The sequence below is a fragment of the Podarcis erhardii genome (genome assembly GCF_964252035.2).
Source record: "Podarcis erhardii genome assembly, chromosome: 12".
In the NCBI taxonomy this organism is placed as follows: Eukaryota; Metazoa; Chordata; class Lepidosauria; order Squamata; family Lacertidae; genus Podarcis; species Podarcis erhardii.
The window spans coordinates 323,737-343,072 of NC_138513.1; the positions used below are offsets into that span (position 1 = coordinate 323,737).

The 19,336-nt window shown below is 59.7% G+C and overlaps 2 protein-coding genes across 4 annotated transcripts in view; one reads left to right on the plus strand and one right to left on the minus strand.

The window, feature by feature from the left end:
* The first annotated feature begins 511 nt into the window (after positions 1–511).
* On the plus strand, positions 512–13,278 carry ATG9B (autophagy related 9B). Of its 2 annotated transcripts, none has more exons than XM_081834911.1 (15): positions 512–670; positions 3,147–3,298; positions 3,383–3,426; positions 3,728–3,792; positions 4,383–4,556; positions 5,238–5,379; positions 6,564–7,312; positions 8,148–8,301; positions 8,968–9,147; positions 10,045–10,293; positions 10,389–10,600; positions 11,049–11,157; positions 11,396–11,453; positions 12,008–12,155; positions 12,869–13,278. In XM_081834911.1, the coding sequence occupies exons 2-14, from the start codon at positions 3,181–3,183 to the stop codon at positions 12,124–12,126; spliced, it is 2,373 nt and encodes a 790-aa protein (XP_081691037.1). In that variant the 5' UTR covers positions 512–670; positions 3,147–3,180; the 3' UTR covers positions 12,127–12,155; positions 12,869–13,278. The 2 variants fall into 2 exon arrangements, with proteins under 2 accessions (XP_081691037.1, XP_081691036.1); XM_081834910.1 differs by having other exon boundaries at positions 11,049–11,151; positions 11,387–11,453.
* Positions 13,279–14,387: 1,109 nt separating this feature from the next.
* The window catches only part of NOS3 (nitric oxide synthase 3), a 43,781-nt gene continuing 38,832 nt past the window's right edge, over positions 14,388–19,336 (minus strand). For both annotated transcript variants that reach the window (XM_081834915.1, XM_081834916.1), the window contains 6 exons: positions 18,757–18,967; positions 18,469–18,556; positions 16,430–16,551; positions 16,196–16,344; positions 14,862–15,056; positions 14,388–14,566 (listed from right to left, as the gene is read on the minus strand). In XM_081834915.1, coding sequence (XP_081691041.1) covers positions 14,435–14,566; positions 14,862–15,056; positions 16,196–16,344; positions 16,430–16,551; positions 18,469–18,556; positions 18,757–18,967 — 897 coding nt within the window. In that variant the 3' untranslated portion in view covers positions 14,388–14,434. The remainder of the gene's footprint in view (positions 14,567–14,861; positions 15,057–16,195; positions 16,345–16,429; positions 16,552–18,468; positions 18,557–18,756; positions 18,968–19,336) is intronic.

The following is a 19,336-nucleotide window of genomic DNA, read 5'->3' on the forward strand; positions in this document are numbered from 1 at the left end:
GAGGAAGCCAGGTCCGGCCCCTCGCCCGCTGCTGCTGCTGCCGCTGCTGTGGATGCGGGGGAGGGGGGGCTTCGGGGGGCGGAGCGGGGCCGGGGGGGGGCGGCGGGCTTCTGGGCCGAGGGAGCCGAGGGGCAGAGCCAGAGTGGGTCCTGCCCCCCCCCCGGAGGGCCCCTTGACAAGGAGGGGCCCCCCCCCTCTCTCTCTCTCTCTCTCTCTCTGGGGGGGGGGCTGCCGAGGGCCCGCCAGTGACTCCCTCCCCCCCCGGGGGGGGCGCCCTGCCAGCTGCGCAGCGTGTTTACCCGCTCCGGGGTTGTTTATGCCTTTGCTGCCCGGGGTATTTTTAGCTCGCCTGGTGCCTCCCCTCCCCTCCCCTCCCCCCCCCCGCCCTGCCTCCATATAGCGGGATAGGGGAGCAGCCCATCCCCAGTGCCGAGGAGAGCCCACCACCCTCTCTGCCCCCTTTGGCCCGGCTGGGGGCTGAATCCGGGCCCCGCCTGCTCCTCCTGGTGCCGAGCCTCTCTGTCGCTGCCGGGATCGGGCCCTCCCTCTGCCCGGAGCCGGCCGTCTCCTGGGTGACTCAGGGCTCTGGCAAGGCGAGCAGCAAAGGGCTGGTTTCCCTGCTGGACATCAACACTGGCGGATCCCCCAAGCAGATCTCTCTGGGGCAGCGGTAAAGGCAGGGGGTGGGGGGAGGCAGGGAGCCCGGAGGGGGGGGGCGGCTGTCACTTTCTTGCCAGTAACTGGGGGTGCGGGTGAGGTGGAGCTCTCTTGGCTGGGGGGGGGGGCAGAGGGGGGACAGGAGCCAGAACTCAGCATGCTTCCATCTGGTGCCCCCGAGATGCTTTGGGTGGCAACTCTGACCCAGCCGGTACAATCTGGTGGCCGCACGGCGCCAGGTCTGTGGCAGCTTGGAGCAGGCAGGGCTGGGCCTGGGGCCCAAGAGTCTGTCCTGGTCCAGGGGAGCTTCCTGAGGAGTGGGAGGGGTACCCCTGGAGGAGGGGGCAAGCAGAGTCTCTGGGGGGGGGGTTGCGTGGGACACACACACACTTGGGTTTATCTCTGCTTGAGCTTCTTGCTCTGTCCTAACCATGAAGCGGAGCTCTCTCTTCTCCCTCCTTTGTCCAGTGGCGGCGGGGGGGGGGGGGCAGCCGCCCTCCTGGAGCTTCGCCTGGAGCAGCCCAGGTGTCCCGGCTGGGGCTGGTGGGAGTTGTAGCGCAAAGCAGCTGGAAGGCGCCAGGTTGTCAGAGGGTGGCCTTGGGATGGCTGGGAAGTGACTCAGCGAGTGGCAGGAAATGGAGCAAGGCAGATGGACAGGATCCAGGGCATTCCTGGCCTCTGCAGGTGACCGGGTGTGTAGCGTGTGAGAGGGAATGGGTCTTCCTCAGGGAGGGCTGGATCCAGGCCCTGGCAAGCGGAGCGCACTCAGCAGTGCTTGTTTGGAAATGCCATAAAAGGAGAGAGCCAGGTTTTGCCCAGGCAAGCCTCTGCATGAGAAGGGAAGGTAGATATTGGCCTGGAGTTGTGAAGAAGGACCCCATCCCAGCGCTCAGGCAGACCCAGGGAAATTCCGTGCCTCCTTTCTCCTGTCATTTGCAAAAAGGAAACAAGGGAATGCCAGCGGAGCCCAAGAGATCAAGTTACTCTCCCAACGCCCACCCCATCTCACCTGAAAAGTCAGAACCTGTTTCTCGAACCCTCAGCAGACATGGTTTAGTGCCCTTGTTTTCTTTGTTAATGTTCAAGCCCCGCGTGAGAATAGGAGAGATGCTTCTCTCCTTAGCAGGCTGCCCAAGAGACCGCCTCTCCGCCCAGCTTTCTCGTCCCTTTTCTCCCTGTCCCTTGCCAGACACCAAGCCTGGCCGAACAAGGACAGCGATTCACACAGCCCAGGCCCCAACCTGCCTCCTTCCCTCCTGGGCCTTGAGATCAGCAGAGGGGGCCTGGTTGGTTGTTCCTCCGCCCTCAGAGGGTCGGGGTAGCAGGTGCCCCAGGAAAGGATCTTCTCTATGGCAGCCCCTCAGCTGCAGGACTCCTCCCCACTCTACAGCTTCTGGAGGATGCTGAGACCCACCTCTTTCACCCTGACCTTTGACACTTGAGGTGTATAGATTTAGGACCCACCGTATCTGATGGCAAGTTGTTTAACTGTTTTCAGTATAGTCTTTTAGCGTTGCAACTCTGGGACCTTGGGCTGAAGGACGGGAAGTAAATAAACCCTTCTCTCTCTTTCCTGGCCAGCCTGTCAGCTGGCAAAACCCTCCTTCCCCTGGACTCTTCCTTCTGGAGCCCAGGCCAGACGGGTGCCTCTTTCCTGGGGAGACCTCTCTTCTTACCGTTGGATCTGCTCCTTTCTCCCTCTTAGCTGTTTCACCCCCGGTTCTCAGGTTCCCCCCTTTTTCTTATCATCCAGAGCCACAGTAGGAGCTGTTAGGCAGAGGAAAGCGGAGCATTCTCCTTCCTTGGGTGGCCTCTTGGCATGGCTGCTTTGGTGGAGATTCCTGCATTGTAGGGGGTTGGGCTAGATGACCCTGGGGCCCCTTCCACCTCTACTGCTCTATGATTCTTTGAATTTTTGGATCTGCATTTTGATTTATGTGCAAATTGTTTCAATTTGGTTGGTGTGTTTTACTCATTTATAACTTTTGTAATATTTGTGATTATGTAAATCTTGGCATGTTGCTTTAACTATGGAAAAGTGGCATACATACAAACAAAATGAGGGAGAGGAGGAGAAAGGGGCCCAAAGTCTCCCACCTGCTTTCTACTGATAGTAACCTAAAAACTTCCTTGTTCCTCTTCCCAAAATCAACCAACTGGTCAGCACCCAGTTTCCCCTCCTGGGACCCCCTGCACCCTTCAGCCAAGTCTCCCCACTCTCCCTGACCACAGCCCCAATGCTGGCAAGTGCGGAGTGGTCCCTGGCGACCCCCGGCTGGAATGGGGGGCTGCCCCTCCCCAAGTGTCCTGGAGATGGCCTGCGCTTGTGACTCAGGAAGCCGGTTGCTGCCTCTCAGCCTAACCTACTGGATGTAATGGGGAGACAGAGAACTCTGCACGTGACCTGGAGCTCCTTGGGGGGGGGGCAAAGTGGGATAGAAATGCAACAGTAGTGATAATCTGCCCCTTTCTCCCTGTGTCCCAATCAGGGTCTGACGGGAGCCGGGCAGCTCAGCGAACCCCATGGAGGTCAGTGGGAGCCACTATGGCGATTATCATCGCCTCCCCGACTACGAAGAGGAAGACTCTCCCCCTGAGGATGAGAAGGAGCTGCTGGTGCACGTCACAGAGGGGTTGAAAGGTACGTCTCCCTAGGCCTGGGAGGGCAGCTGGGGGGGGGGTCCTTTCAGCCAAGCCCCCCTTCTCACTCTTTCCTCCTTTGCAGATTCCTGGCATCACATCAAGAACTTGGACCACTTCTTCACCAAAATATCCTTCCTGGTTCTTGGGCATCTTTTGCTCAGGAAGGCCGCTCTGCAGAGCCGCTGGGCCAGAGTTGGCATGAATATGCTACAAGGACTTCCCAGCAGCTAGGGAGCACCTCTGAGCACGAGCAAAGCGCATTTCCCTCCCCGTGTGGGGCTCAGCGGCCCCAGAAGGTATCTGGAATCCCAGAGGAAGGGGGAAGGGGATGCTATGTGCTGGGGCCCCCCTCTTTTCTAGGTTGCTGCGGGGGGGAGGTCTCCAAGGCAAGGCGTAGCAGAGTGGTTTTCCTTAACAGATCCTGCACATCTACCATTTCCACCAAAAGAACGGCTTTGCCTGCATGATGCTCTCGGACGTCTTTGAGCTGGTGTGAGTACCCAAAACTCCCCCCTCCTTCTGACCCCCTTCATTGCTGGGCCCTGGGGGGGGAGGAGGAGGAGGGAGCTGGTGGGCATTTGGGGCAGGGCTGCTCCTGAGAGGGGAGCAGCTGCCCACCCTCCTCTCTCCGCTCTGGGAGCTGTCTTCATAGAGTGGGGAGGGGTCCCCCAGGGTCATCTGGTCCCGCCCCCTGCAATGCAGGACTTGTGGCTTAAGATGATCCAAGCTCTGCTTAAAAACCTCCCGGGAAGGAGAGCCCACCAGGAAAGAAGCCTGCTTGTCTTCCACACAGCGGCCTTCAGCTATTTGGAGGGAGCCCCTCGTATCCCCTCTCGGCCTTCTGGTCTCCAGGCTGCATGGAGGTGGGGAGGCCCAGGGGTCTCCTCCGGATCTTCCTTCCCTGTTGGGCAGGGCTGGGGGTGAGAGGGAGCCCCCACGGCGGCTGCAAAGGGTCCCACCAGGGAACACATTGCATGGCAGGCAGGTTGGGCCAGATGCGCCCTGGGAGTCCTGCAGGCTGAGGGTGGGCCTGGGCAGAGGGGGCTCTCCTGACCCCACTTGCTTGGCTCCTCTCCCCCCAGGCAGTTCCTGTTTGTGGTCACCTTCACCACCTTCCTGCTCTGCTGCGTGGAGTACGACGTGCTCTTTGCCAACCGGCCTGTCAATCACACTCATCCTGGAGGGGGCACCCTCCCCGAGAGGAACAAGGTGACGCTGCCTGATGCCATCCTGCCAACGCCCCAGTGTGCCCAGAGGTGAGTGGGGGGGGGGAGAGAAGAGGCCCTCCTGCAGGGAAGGGGTCGGCCCTCGGGAGCCCCAAACCTCCTTTGCAGCCGGGGCGGGGGGGGAGGTCCAGTTAGATAGATGCTGTGGAACTCCCTGCCTCTTGACTCCAGGCAAACGCCTTCTCAGTGTTCCTTTTGGCACCTGCTGAAAACGTTCCTGTTTAGACAAGGTGGTGTGAGTTTTAATGATTTAACTCTTGTATGTTGTGTGCTTTTCTGGGTTTTATTATTTTATCTTTTTGTGAACTGCTTTGAGGGTTTTTTTGTTTTTATGATATATAGCTAGATACACAGCTGTCCCTGCATTGTAGGGGGTTGGACTAGATGGCCCTTGGGGGTCCCTTCCAACTTCATGGTTCTGTATGTACGTATGCACACGTACACACATACAACCCTTAGCAAAGGGTCGGTGTTAATCCAGGTTGATGAATCTGGAGCGACCTGGTGCAACCCAGCCCAGGTCCCTCCCCAACAGCCTTAAGCCTTTCCCCAGCCTGGACCTCAGAGGATGCTGCTGCTGCCCGGGCCTGCAGGGGAGAGTGTTGGACTCGCACCCGGGTCCTGCTTGGGGTCCCCCTCCCGTTGCCCTCGGCTGACCCTCCCCTGGCCAGGCTGATTGGGCCCTGGTGTCCCCCCTCTCCCCTCCCTCAGGATCCGTTCCAGCGGCTGGATCATCTTCCTGCTGGTGATGGCTGCCACCTTCTGGGTCTACCGCCTGGTGAAAGTCCTCTGCAGCCTCTTGGGCTACTGGGAGATCCGCACCTTCTACACCAAGGCCCTCAAGATCCCCTCGGTCAGTGAGTGAGCGAGCGAGCGAGAAGAAAAACAAGAACTTCATTATTGATAGGCCACCCTCAGCCAACAAGCAGCCTCTAACATTAAATACCTCCCAGCACAGAGGGGGCGATGGGTGCAGCAAGAACCCCCCCCCCCCTTGTTCCTTGGGAGGCTGCCGGTGGGTCTGCTGAGTCTCCCTCTCCTTCATCCCCCCATTACCTCCCCTCTGATGCCTCCTTTGGCTGCTCCCAGAGGCTGCTGACATCCCACCCCCCCAGATTGCTCCTGCATGTCTGGGCCCCACGGCTTAAGTAGAATTTCATTGCAACAAGGGCCGCCTGCATTTCTGCCAACAGGAAAAGGGGACAGTCTCTTCCAAATAACACCCGAATCCTTAAGGTCTGCCCTCCTGCCTGACTGAACAGGGCCGTTCCTGTGCTTGAGCATCTGTGTGTGTTTCCTTGCTGCCGTGGGGGCAATGTTGTCGGTGGAAGAAGGAGTCGGAGGCAGGACTTGAGGGGTGAAGGAGTGTTTCCCCCTCTCTCCCCCTTTGGGAGATCCTGCTGGTCAGAGACCCAGTGAGCAGGTTGGGGTTTGCCTCCCCCAGGGACAGCAGCCTGACTTTGGGGAGGGTCCTCAGGAGCTGCCTCCTTGGCAAAACTTTGGCTCCCATTTTCTGGATTTCACTCTGTAGGCTGATCTTCGGGCGGGGGGCGGGGGTGGATGTCATTTTTGGCTCTTCCTTAAGGGAGGGAGGCTGGACTAAGTGGCCTCAATGGCCTTAAGCAGAGATCCTTTGTGAATCAGATATGAAGCGGGGGGCCTGATCCTGCAGCGGCTGCCTGTTTAATTCTGAGCTGAGCAGGAGCGATGACTTCCTAAGCCCCACTTTAGCAAGCCGGAGTGCCTGTAGGGAGCTCTATTCATCCATCCATTCATGTCTGTTTATCAAAATATTTGTGTCCTGCTGGGTCCTGAAAAGAATATCTGAAAGCAGTTTACAGCGATAAAAACCCAGAACCATCCGGGGGGGGGGGGGTGTTCTTAATTGCCTGCCTAGGCCTGGCAGGTGTTTAAAAGTGGGCCCAGAAGGAGGCTGCTGAGTCTCCAGGGACAGAGAGCCTGGGGGCTGGGGCTCCTCTCCTCCCCCCCCCCCCCGCCCAGCGTGTCCCTCACCCTCCTCTCTTGCGCCCCCCGCAGGACGAGCTGTGCAACTGCAGCTGGCAGGAGGTGCAGGCGCGGCTGATCTCTCTGCAGCGGGAGCAGCCGATGTGCGTCCACAGGCGGGAGCTGAGCGAGCTGGACATCCACCACCGCGTCCTGCGCTTCAAGAACTACCTGGTGGCCATGGTGAACAAGGCGCTGCTGCCCGTGCACTTCCGCCTGCCCCTGCTGGGCGAGGCCGTCTTCCTGACGCAGGGCCTCAAGTACAACCTGGAGCTGCTCTTCTTCTGGGGGCCGGGCTCCCTCTTCCAGGGCAAGTGGAGCCTGCAGCCCCAGTACAAGCGGGCGGGGGCCCGGCTGGAGCTGGCGCGGCGCCTGGGGCGAGGCATGGTGCTGCTGGGCCTGGCCAACCTGCTGCTCTGCCCCTTCATCCTGGTGTGGCAGGTGCTGTACGCCTTCTTCAGCTACACGGAGGGGCTCAAGAGGGAGCCGGGCAGCCTGGGCGCCCGCCGCTGGTCCCTCTTTGGCCGCCTCTACCTGCGCCACTTCAACGAGCTGGACCACGAGCTGCAGGCGCGCCTCAGCCGCGGCTACAAGCCCGCCTCCAAGTACATGAACTCCTTTGCCAGCCCCCTGCTGGCCCTGCTGGCCAGGAACGTCTGCTTCTTCGCCGGCTCCCTCCTGGCCGTCCTCATCGCCCTCACCGTCTACGACGAGGACGTCCTCACCGTGCAGCACATCCTCACCGCCATCACCCTCCTGGGGGTCATCGTCACCGTCGCCAGGTGGGTCAGGAGGGCGGGCGCATGTGGCCCTCCAGAGAGCCAGGGCCCAAAGACCCACCTGATGCGGCCCTCCACCTCCTGCTGCCAAAGCCCATCTCCCGTTCCCCTGGTCCCTGTGGCCTTTGGCCAGGCTGGCAGTTTTAGCCCCTCGAGGTCTCAGGTGTGGGCTGGGCTTCAAAGGGAAACCCCAGCGAGTCTTCAGCTGTCATTTCTGCCCTCAGATTAAAACCCAGCCCCGTAATAGGCCTGCTGCCCCTGGGGCGTCCTAGCCATGGCCGGCTCCAGGGAGGCTCTCCAGCGTGCAATTGCTGGGCTGGAGGTCTCCAGCAGACAGGCCTCTCTCCGGCTTGGCCTCCTCTGCCCTGCGGAATGGGGGCACCTGGCACTGATCCCTTGCCTGATCCCAGGTTCTTCTCACATTGAGCACATGGGGGGGTATTTCAGGGGTTCTACTTGGCTAACTTTTATTCAGAATAGACTCATTGAAATGGATGGACCATAGTCACATCTGTTCATTTCAGTGGGTCTGTTTAGGTGAGCGCAACCCCATATTTTCAGTGGGTAGCAGAATTTTGTGGAATGGTCGAGTCAGAAGGGACCCCTAAGGGTCATCCGGCTCAACCTCCTGGCAGATTGCCTTCAAACCTCCACCTTCCGCCACACATCCACCCAGACAGCAAATCCTGGTGGCAAAGCGCTGAATGAAGTCATGGAGGGGTGCGGGGAGGCTCCTTTCGCCAGGTGTGGCCCCCCCCCACCTTGATGTCCCCAGTTCATGGGGGAGGGTGTTTGGGCCGGTCTTCCTGGGTGCTGACGAGACCCCCCCCCCCCGCAGGTCCTTCATCCCGGACGAGCACCTGGTGTGGTGCCCAGAGCAGCTGCTGCAATGCGTCCTGGCGCACATCCACTACATGCCTGACCACTGGCAGGGCAATGCCCACAAGGCGGAGACGCGGGAGGAGCTGGCCCAGCTCTTCCAGTACAAGGCGGTGAGTGGGCGGGGGGGGGGGGGAGGAGGTCTTTAGAGGATTTCTAGCCTGCTGCTCACCCAGAAAGGCGCTCAGAGCAGCTGACATGCAGTCAATCAGTAGCTGCTCTTAATATTTCTTCATGTCATGTCTTTTTCATAGTTCGGGACTCAAGGCGACTTACACAGATAGCGAAAGCGAAAGACATTAGCTAAAGGCAAAAACGTTAGCTAGAAGCATAAATCTAAAGGCAATTTTAAAAATGTAATTAATCATTAATATAATTAAAACTAAGATTTAAAAGGTGTGCTAAGAGCACAGGCCTCAGCAATAGAGACATGCCAGCGCCAGTCCTTTCTCAAAGTCCCTTTGGAACCAGGAGCTCTTGGCTGTCGGAGGACGGCCAGCGAGGAGGGAGCCTGTCTGGCGTCCCCAGGCAGGGAGTTCCAGAGTTGCCTGGGAGCAGCCCCCACCGAGAAGGCCCCTCTGGGTGCCCAGAAAGGCTGGGAGGCAGTGCTGCCCGCAGGCTTAGAGTGCAAAGAAGGCATTGCACAATTAGGAAGAGGGGCTGGTTCGGATCCTTCAGCCCCCTAGCGGAGCCCCTCTGCTCCCTCTCATCCCGCATGCCAGGGTGGGTTTTGGGGAGGGGAGACCTCTGGCACTGACACCCCCCCCCCGTGCCCCCAGGTCTTCATCCTGGAGGAGCTGCTGAGCCCCATTGTGACCCCCTTCCTGCTCATCTTTGCCCTTCGCGCCAAAGCCCTGGACATCATTGACTTCTTCCGCAACTTCTCGGTGGAGGTGGTGGGGGTCGGGGACATCTGCTCCTTCGCCCAGCTGGACATCCGCAACCATGGCAACCCACAGGTATGGGGGGGGGGGGAGCTGGAGGTGGCAATCTTTACGGGGGGGGGAGAGATTTTAAGTGCTAAGGCCTCTTTGCCAGCAGCCGTGTGACCCTGTGCCTTCCCTGCATCCAGTCAGTGTGGCCAATTGGGGGACAGGCATTTCAGTTTCTTGTTTCCGGGCGCAATTATTCTGAAGTGCTGCAGGGGGTTGGATGGAGCCCCCCCCCCATGAGAGGCAGGGTGGCATAGTGGTTAGAGCACCAAGCTAGCACCTGACAGAGCCCAGGGTTCCAATCCCCACTTGGCCATGGAGCTCGCTGAGTGACCTTGGGCCAGTCCCTGCCTCTCAGCCTCACCTCCTTCGCAGGGTTGTTTAAGTGGGAGGGGACCATGTGTGCCCCCTCGGGCTCCTTGGAGAAAAAGGGGGGAGGTCAATGCAATAAATAACACGATACCCACTGACAATCCTAGTCTCACACAGCAGCCCCATTTTACAGGCAGGGAGACTGAGGCTGGGAGTGTGACAATGCCGAGCAGAGGACTCCCGGGCTTATTTCCTGCAGCCAAGCCCCCAGTTCTGCTGGACTCTTGGGCCTATTCTTCTTCTCCTTACTGACATGGGGGGTACATGGCTCAGTGGTTAGAGCAGATGCGCACGAGCCCCCTCCCATCCTGCCGTTTCCAGCAACTGGGATCCAGAAATATTTGCTGCCTCCAGCCGTGGAGGGCAGAGCCTGGCCAAAGTGGCTGGGAGCCTTTGGTCCACACAGGTTGGTGGCCCCCCTGCCTCCTGCGGGAGAAAGTCCTTCCTTTTCTTGCTCCTGAATCCCCAGCCGCCCCCTTCCCTGCGTGTCCCCCCCCCCCGAGTCTTCCCTGTGCCCACGGCCTCCCTGACTTGCTTTCTCCCCCCCCCCAGTGGCTGTCCCAGGGCCGGACAGAGGCCTCCACCTACCAGCAGGCAGAGAACGGCAAGACGGAGCTCTCCCTGGTCCACTTTGCCATCACCAACCCGCGCTGGCAGCCTCCCCCCGAGAGCTCCCTCTTCATCGGGCACCTCAAGGAGAAGGTGCAGCAGGATGCGGCCCACGCGCCCCCTGCCCAACGCCTCCTGGCCGAGGCCCCCCTGGGCGCCTCTTTCCTGTCGGACGAGGGACCCTGCACCGTGGTGAGTCCTGGGGACGGGGCAGGGAGCCATCTCTGGGGTCCTGAGCCCCCTTTCTCCTCCTGGCGCTCCCTCTAACTGCCTCTCCCTCCCTGCAGCCGGAGGCCCTCCTGGCCAGTGTCCTGGCCCACCCTGTCCTGGCAGCGGGAAGTGGGGGTCTGGCGTCCCAGGCAGAGAGGCGGCGCTTTGTGCAGCCGGGCAGCACAGCCGGTGCGGCCGCCAGCATCCTGGCCTCCCTCTCCTGCTCGCAGCTGCCCCGGCGGGGTGAGAACGCTGTCTACCAGAGCGACAGCACCCTCCCCGGAGACAGGTAGGTAGCGGGGAGACCTGGCTGGTCTGGGGCCCGGGCGCAAGGATGGCGGCGCTGGGTCAGGCCCAGGACCGCTTGGCCCCGGTGCTCTGACTCCCAGGTAGGGAAGGAGGGAGCCGGTGGGGGGCTGGAAAGAGACCCTGGGGGGCTCCATTGGGCCCCTGCTGTTCCCCACGCCATTCTCTGTCCCCCTGCCTCTTGATTTCATCCTTGGGCGGCCCACTGCGTTTCCCATTTCTCTTTTCCTTTTCTCCCCCCTCTTTTCTGCTTTCTCTCCCAAGTGGTTCCTTCTGCCGTCAGCAAAGGAGCCGCCTGGTCCTGGTGGGGAGGGCCCTGTGGCCTGGGCTGCAGAGGGGCTGGTGGAGGAGGGTGGGGGGCTGCCCCCTGCCCAATCCCAGCTTCTTGCAGCCAGTGTGCCAATGGCTCCCTGCCTTTCTGTGCCCACCAGTGTTGCCCCACCTGAGACGCGCCCAGGGCCCCTCAGCCGCTCAGTGCTGCTCTCTGAGTTTGCCTCGGCCGAGATGAGCCTGCACGCCATTTACATGCATGAGGTGAGTGTTTCTTTTTGGGGGGGGAGCAGCATTGTCTTCCTACAGCGCAGGGGTTGGACTAGATGGCCTCTGGAGATCCCTTCCAGCTCTGTGGGGCGGGGCCAGAGCATTCTTGGGTCTCACCTGTGTGGGATCCCTGGTGGAGGGGGCTTGGTCCTGGGTGAGCTCCCCCAGGGATCCAGTACGCCCACCCTCTCAGGCTGTGGCGCCCTCCTGGCTTCCCTCTCTCCTCCAGCTTCACCAGCAGCAGCAGCAGCACCAGACGTCGCCGCGCTCGCCCTCACAGCCCTTGGCACAAGCAGGTGAGCCTCCCCTCTTGGGCACTGGAAGCGCAAGACTGCCGGGGCTTCCTTCCCTTCCGGGGGTGTCTGACCTGGGGGCGCTTCCCCCAAGATTCCTCCCTCCGATGCTCCTGGCTGGAGAGCCAGGCAATGCCTCTGGGGGGGCCCTTAGCGGGGGCTGGACAGAACATGTTGCCCAGCATGAAGGAGGCTTGGTCTGCTCCAGGGCGAGAGCCATTTCCTTGTCAAAGTAGCCATGGCCGAGTTGAGAGTCCCTGGGGGCTGGGTCCCAATGGCCCTCCCCACCTGAAGGGCCGTCTGGCCTCTGCTTGCCTTTCCCTGCCCCAGGCGGGGGTTAGGGGGGTCGCTTGCCTGCCAGTGGCCCTCCCTGTGTGGCCAAGGTGCAAAACTGTCTCTGGGGCTCCTGGAGTGTAATATTCACCTGCCCCCGGGGGGAGTGAGGAAGAGGCAGAAAGACGTTGCTTTTCCTATATTGTAGTCTTACGTTTTGAACCGCCCTGATTTAATACAAATCTCATGTGGGTCCCCCGCTCACTTCCTTCTCTCCCCTGCAGCTTCCCCTAGGTCCTCTTTGCATGTGCGCAGCCAGGATCTAACCCTTGGGGGCTGGAAAGAGGAAGAAGAGGAGGAGGAAGAGTCGTCTCAGGCACAGCAGCAGAGGGAGAAGAGCTAGCAGCCGCCATCGCCCAGCCTCCTCTTGACGTGAGTCTCCTTCCCCTCCTGCTCTCTGACCCACAGCCTCCCTCCGTGGGGCTTCACCCGAGCTCAGCCCCACGCTCCAAGGCCTCCTTGCCTGTCCCTGAATTCCCCCCCCCCCATTCCCTCGGGGTCAGGGTTAGGGGAGGGTGGCAGCACCAGGGCAAGGATTCCTGGGATCAAGGCTGCTTCCTTCCTGGACAGATAGGGCTAGAGATGCGAAGGCCTGGGGCGGGGGGGGGGGGGAACAGTCGCCTTGCTTTTTTCCCCATTTTTTCTGTGTGTCTGCAGAGAGGCTCAGCAGCTCTGGGCAGCTGGCTTTGTTCAGACACCTTTCCCCTGGGGAGTCATGGGCACCAACTTGGGTGGCGTTAAAGGGGAACCGGATAAATCCTGGAGGAACCAGCATAGAATCCTAGAGTGGCAGAGCTGGAAGGGGCCGCGAGGGTCATCTAGCCCAACCCCCTGCAGGGCAGGACTCTTTGGCCCGTGACCCTGAGGTTCAGAGTCTCTTTCATTCTCAGCCAGTGGAGCTATCTCAGCTGAGGAGAGAGGAGGAGCCAGGATGGCTCTGGCTGGCCCCTGTGGCTGCAGGAGCCTGGACGAGATGGGCCTGACCCCATGGCCCATCCCACGGGCCTTGCATGAGGGTTTGGTACCTGGGGTCCAGCCCCCCTAACCTCCCCCCCAGCCTAACCCTGCCTGTTTTGCCCCTCCAGGTGATGGCTGCCGCCGGTGACTTGCTGGAATTCCTCCCCCCCCCACCTCCCGGAGCGTGGCCAGCCAGAAGAGGAGCAGTGCAGGAGTGGGAATGCGCCTGATGCCCGCCCTTGGCTGGCCGTGGACTCTGACAGGAGGAGGGGACCCCCCCCCCCTTCCTAGCTTTGGGTGTGTGCCCTCCGCGGGGGTGAATAAGCTATGGGCCGGATCAGGCCCTGCCCGGTGCTACTCATAGAGCTATAGGGGTCCTGAGGTTGATGAGAGGATGGCTGGAGCCAAATGCCCCCCCCCCACCTTCCTCTGCTGCTATATGACCTGCGCTGTGCCCCCCACCCTTGCAAAGCCGCCCCCGGGGGCAGGGGCCTCCAGCTCAGGACCCTTTGGGGACAAATAAATGTTTACAGATGTGGCTAACGAGAGAGATTCACTTCCTATAGACAACAGAATCCTTTCTCCTCCTCTGGGGCAAGGGGGGGATTTGAAGGAGGGACCGTGAGATTGAGGGGCTGCTCCCTCCCCCTTGAACGCTCCAAGTGGCTGTTCAGGGAAGGCGGCAGGTAGCTGGTTCCAATTGGCTGTGTCAAGCTGTGATGTCAGGTCATGTTCTTGGCTTAAAGGTCAAGGTACCCCTGCCCGTGTCCGACTCTAGGGTTGTGCGCTCATCTCGCTCAAGAGGCCGGGAGCCGGCGCTGTCCGCAGACACTTCCGGGTCATGTGGCCAGCGTGACGAAGCTGCTCTGGCGAGCCAGCACCAGAGCAGCGCACAGAAACGCCGTTTACCTTCCCACTATAAAGCGGTCCCTATTTATCTACTTGCACTTAAGGGTGCTTTCGAACTGCTAGGTGGGCAGGAGCTGGGACCGAAAGACGGGAGCTGCAGGGATTCGAAAACGCCAACCATGCGATCGGCAAGTCCTAGGCGCTGAGGTTTTACCCACAGCGCCCTCCTGGCATAGGGCAAGGGAAATAAGGGCTGAGTCCCCTTTCATAGAACTGTTGAGTTGAAAGGGACCCCTAAGTGTCATCTAGTCCAACCCTGCGATTCCCTTTCCCCTCTGGCCTAAGGCTTCTCTTGCTAAGAAGCTTCTCTATTCTTACAACCTGCGGACGCTGCCAGATGGTGCCTTTATTTTCCACAGTTGGGTACAATTATTTTAGGAAGAAAGAGCCTGGCTTTCAGGCTGTCCTGGGACCAGGAGTTTGGAGACCTTGTCTGCTTCCGCCATCATACATCCCTCGCAGTTCAAAAAATGCTCCTGGCGCTGTTTTAAAAAGTGGCCGGAAGGCATAAGATTGAGGAGCGATAAATGGAAGGACTTGTTCATGCAACGCGGAACTCCCTGGAGGCAGGGAGGCCCTTAGAAAAGGACCAATTCCTGGAGGAGGAGAGGCTGTCGGGGGGGGGGGGTCCTGGCCAGGCTGGCTGGGCTCTGCATCCCCCGTCAGAGGGGAGAGCTGCTCTTCTAAGACCCTCCCCTCTTTGGAGAAAGGAGTGCGCGGACGCCAGAGCAGGGCAGGGCAGGGGGGAAAGGCTTCTAATGGCAAGATCCGGAGCTGCGAGGGTCTCAGAGGGACGGGGTGAGACTGAGCAAGGACTGGCGCTTCTTCTGGGAGATGGACTGGCTGCGGATGAGCGAGGCCACCTCTTGCGTGCGGAAGGTCAGGCCAAAGATGTCCTCGTGGTAGCGGTTCTGGTCCTGGGAGAGAAAGAGGCAGCGTCAGATCCTACACACACAGACGCGCAACCCCCCCCCCAGGGCACTTCATTGGAAGGGACCCCCAATGGTCATTGGTCCAGCCCCCAGCGCTGCAGGGAAGGAAGGCAGCTGCCGACTGTTTCAAGGTGCCCCACAATTTGGTGCTGCTGCTGCATTTGCTGTGACCCAAGGGGGCCACCCCCTGTAAGACCCTGCCCTGGGCAGCTGAGGGCTGCCTGCCTGCGCTCTGCCTCCAGCGCTGGGGTCTGACTGGGGGGCTGCTTCCCTTCCTCACCTGGAGTTCGCTGATCCTGTCCCCGGCCTCCGCCAGCGTCATGCCGCCCTCCTTGGCCAGGATCTGTTGGACGGTCTGCAGGACCCCCGTTGCCATGGTGACGTCCCCACAGACGTACATGTGGCCCCCCCTCTGGCAAAGGACCTCGTGGACGTAGCTGGGCAGCTCCAGGCGCAGCAGGTCCTGAACGTAGGTCTGCGGGAAGAGGGAAAACCAGGCCCGTCCATCGTAATACAGTGCTCCCCTGAGCACAAGCAGAGCGCCACTCCCTCTTTGCTGAGGAATCGTGGCTGCTCCTTGGGGATTGGGATCAGGGCTGCTAAAGCACAGGCATGAATCACCTTCTGTCCCCCCAACCCCCCCCCATGTCTGCCTGGAAAGGCAGGATGGGGGTGTCTGCCATCTGCCCACCCAGAGCCCCCCCCCATTTTATTATTTCCACTGGGCGGGGGGTGGGGCAGCGCTGGAACTGCACTGGCCTCCTTGGCCAGCCTGGTTTTACAGAGGCTGCCCTTTGCCTTCCTGACACACAACAGCCTGAGAATGATAGAACTGTAGAGTTGGAGGGATCCCAAGGGATCATCTAGTGGTCCAAACACCTGCTAGGCAGGGATCACAGCTCAAGAATCCCCAACAGGTGGCCCTCCAACCTCTGCTTAAAAACCTCCAAGGAAGGAGAGGCCCCCATCTCCTGAGAGAAACCATTCCTTTGTCAAAGAGCTCTGACTGCCAGAAAGGAATCTCCTTTCTCACAGTTAAAGCAGATCAGAAAGGGGTCCCCGTTGGCCGCCAGCCTTGTTTTGTGGAGGCTGCCTTGGGCCTCCTGGCCCAGAACAGACTGGAGGGCGGAGGAGGAGTTGAACTGTGGAACTCCCTCCCACAGGAGAGAAGTTATGAAATTATGCAGAGCCTGGAGAAAGCAGAAAGGGGATTTTTTCTCCATCTCTTAAAACGCTAAGACTAGTAGACTTCCAGTGAAGCTGAAGGTTGGAAGATTCAGGGCAGGTAAAAGGCAGCCATCCTTTCCTCCTGCAGGACACAGGGATGCCTCTGAAAGAGGAGAGGCAGCCATGTTTCTGAATGCCGGTTGCTGGAAGGCCCAGGACAGAGGTTTGGAGACTCCAGTTCCCATCATCCCTGACCACTGGTCCTGCTAGCTAGGGATCATGGGAGTTGTAGGCCAGAAACATCTGGAGGGCAGAGGTTGAGGAGGCCTCTCCCAGGAGGGACAGGGCTGCTCTCCTCAGGCATCCTCTTGTAGTGTGAGAAGAGGCTGATGGGCTACTGGCTAGAGACAGGGGGCTCTCCCCCACCCCCAATTCCCATATTATTACCTTGGGGTAATCTGGGTCGCGGGAGAAGCAGGTGAGGACGCGGCTGAGGACCCCTTTCTGCTGCGCCTCCTGCACCTCTTCCTTGTAGATGTGGTCGTAGCGGGAGCTGCGGCAGCCAAAGACCAGCGTCATCTCGCCTGGGGGGAGCCCTGTGTGGGGCAGGAGGGGGTCAGGGCTGGGAGCGGCAGAGGCCGCCCGCCCCCAGCCCAAGCCTCCCCAGCCCGCCTGACCCACCTTCGGCCTCCAGGCTGTGCAGCCGCTGCTGCCAGAAGCTCCGGAAGGGGGCGATGCCGGTGCCAGGCCCCACCAGGATGCAGGGGGCTGCGGGGTCCGGGGGCAGCTGGAAGTTGGGGGCGCTGTGTGGGGCACAGACACCAAGAGTCACTTGCCTGGCGGGTGACAGGAGGGGAGCCCGGAAGCTGAACACTGGAAGATTCAGCCCAGGCAAAAAGGAAGGGCTTTTTCATGCAACACAGACTGCGGAACTCCCTGCCACAGGAGGCAGCAACGACCACCAACCTGGGTGGCTTTAATAATAATAATAATAATAATAATAATAATAATAATTTATTATTTGTACCCCGCCCATCTGGCTGGATTTCCCCAGCCACTCTGGGTGGCTTCCAAGCTAACATTAAAATACAATAACCTATTAAACATTAAACGCTTCCCTAAACAGGGCTGCTTTCAGATACAGTGGTGCCTCGCAAGACGAAAAGAATCCGTTCCGGGAGTCTCTTCGTCTTGTGGTTTTTTCGTCTTGCGAAGCAAGCCCATTAGCGGATTAGCGCTATTAGCGGCTTAGCGGATCAGCTGTTAAGCGGCTTAGCGGATCAGCTGATAAGCGGCTTAGCGCTTAGAAAGGGGGGGGGAGGGAAAAAACCCCGCAGGAACTCGCAAGACATTTTCGTCTTGTGAAGCAAGCCCATAGGAAATTCGTTTTGCGATGCGCCTCCAAAACGGAAAACCCTTTCGTCTAGCGGGTTTTCCGTCTTGCGAGGCATTCGTCTTGCGGGGCACCACTGTATCTCCTAAAAGTTTGGTGGTTATTTTTCTCCTTGACATCTGGTGGGAGGGCATTCCACAGGGCGGGTGCCACAACCGAGAAGGCCCTCTGCCTGGTTCCCGGTAACTTGGCTTCTTGCAGCGAGGGAACCGCCAGAAGGCCCTCAGCGCTGGCCCTCAGTGTCCAGGCAGAATGATGGGGATGGAGACGCTCCTTCAGGAATACTGGGCTGAGGCCGTTTAGGGCTTGAAAGGTCAGCATCAACACTTTGAATTGTGCTCGGAAACATACTGAGAGCCAATGTAGGTCTTTCAAGACCGGTGTTATGTGGTCTTGGCGGCTGCTCCCAGTCACCAGTCTAGCTGCCGCATTCTGGATTAGTTGTAGTTTCCAGGTCACCTTTAAAGGTAGCCCCACGTAGAGCGCATTGCAGTAGTCCAAGTGGGAGATAACCAGAGCATGCACCACTCTGGTGAGACAGTCTACGGGCAGTTAGAGGACTGGAAAAATACCTGGAGGAGGAGGAGGAGAAAGGCTGGGGGAGGGAGTTCCACAGTCCGACTCTGTGTTGTGGGTGTAACATGTGAAGAAGTGCTTTCTTCCAACATCAGCTTTGTGGGACGTCCACAAGAGCAGGAGAGACATTATTTTCTGGCGTCTCAACCGCGTGTGCCTCTTTCTCTGGGAAAGCAGGTGGGCAGTTTGGCTCCCTTCCTCTGGGAAGCCTCGCCAAGGCCAGAGGGAATGTTTGGACAGAGCTGCTCCTTCAAAGTCCCAGCTCGCTTCCGGGTTGGCGCCATCGCCGAATGGCGGACTCCCTCCGAGCTCCGGAGGGAGCCTGCTCGGTAGGGGCTGGGTCCTGCCGCGCCGGCGACGCGGGGACCCTTAAAAACCATGGGCGCTAAAACCCATGGACATGGTGACTCGGCTGGCACCTTTTGAGCCCCCCCCGACCCGCGAAGGAGCCTTTTTAAAGGCTGCGGAACGGGTGACGGGGGGGGGTGCTTTGAGTCCTCCGCTTCCCCTGCCGAGCGAAGCCGCATGCCATTCGACGGAGAGCGCTGACTTCTTCCATTGGAAATTTGGACTTAAAAGCATAACCCGTGAGTAATCGGAACTTGGATTAAAAAAAGGCGAGAAATTTTTTAAAGAATTCGGAATGAGCGGGGGCAGAGACTGGCCAGTTATAATTGGAAATTCTTAATAAATATTATTTAAAAAAAAAACAAAGTCCCAGCTCAACGCCCCCCCCCCCAAGACCCCTTACCCTCGGACGAAAACCGGCACCATCTCGCCAGGCGCCAGCTTTGAAAGCCACGTGGAACAGACGCCAAAGTGAAGGGGCCCCTTGCCGTCTGTGGAGCAAAGCGGGGAGCAAAATGAGAGGCGGCCTGGGAGGTTCTCCACCCCACCCCACCCCCAAATGAGACTGCCTTCCCCCTCCCCAGGTGGCCAAGGTCACCCCTGCGACCGACTGTCCCCTTAGAATCACAAGATTGCAGAGTTGGAAGGGACCCCAAGGGCCATCTAGCCCACCCCCCCCAAAAAAGCTCACTCTGGCTGTGGTAGTTGAGCACGGCCACGGTGAGGTGCATCTCCCCCGGGTGGGCGCTGGGCGCTGAGCTGAGGGAGTAGTAGCGCGGCTTGAGCAGGGGCAGCTGGGTGAGGAGCAGCGAGGGCGGCAGCGGCACCGAGGGGAACTCCTCCAGCACCTCCTCCAGGGTGGGGCAGCGGAACCACTTCCACTCCTCGTACAGGAGGGAGTCCTGCGGGGGCAAGAGAACAGGTGGAAAGGAGGAGCCCCACCCCAAGCCCAAGGAGGGCAGGGAGAGGCAGTGGCGCTTAGCGGTTAGAGTGTCAGGCCTGGGAGAGACCAGGATCAAAGCTCAACCCCCACCCCGCTCAGCCGTGAAGCTCCCTGGGTGATCTTAGGCCAGTCTCTGCCTCCCTCTCAGGGTTGCGGTGGGGATGAAGTGAGGATGGGGAGAACAGCACCGTCTGCCCCCTTGAGCTCCTTGTAGGAATAGGTGGAGTGGAAATGAAATACCGTATTTGTCGCTCTATAAGACGCACTTTTCCCCTCCTAAAAAGTAAGGGGAAATGTGTGTACGTCTTATAGAGCGAATGCAGGCGGG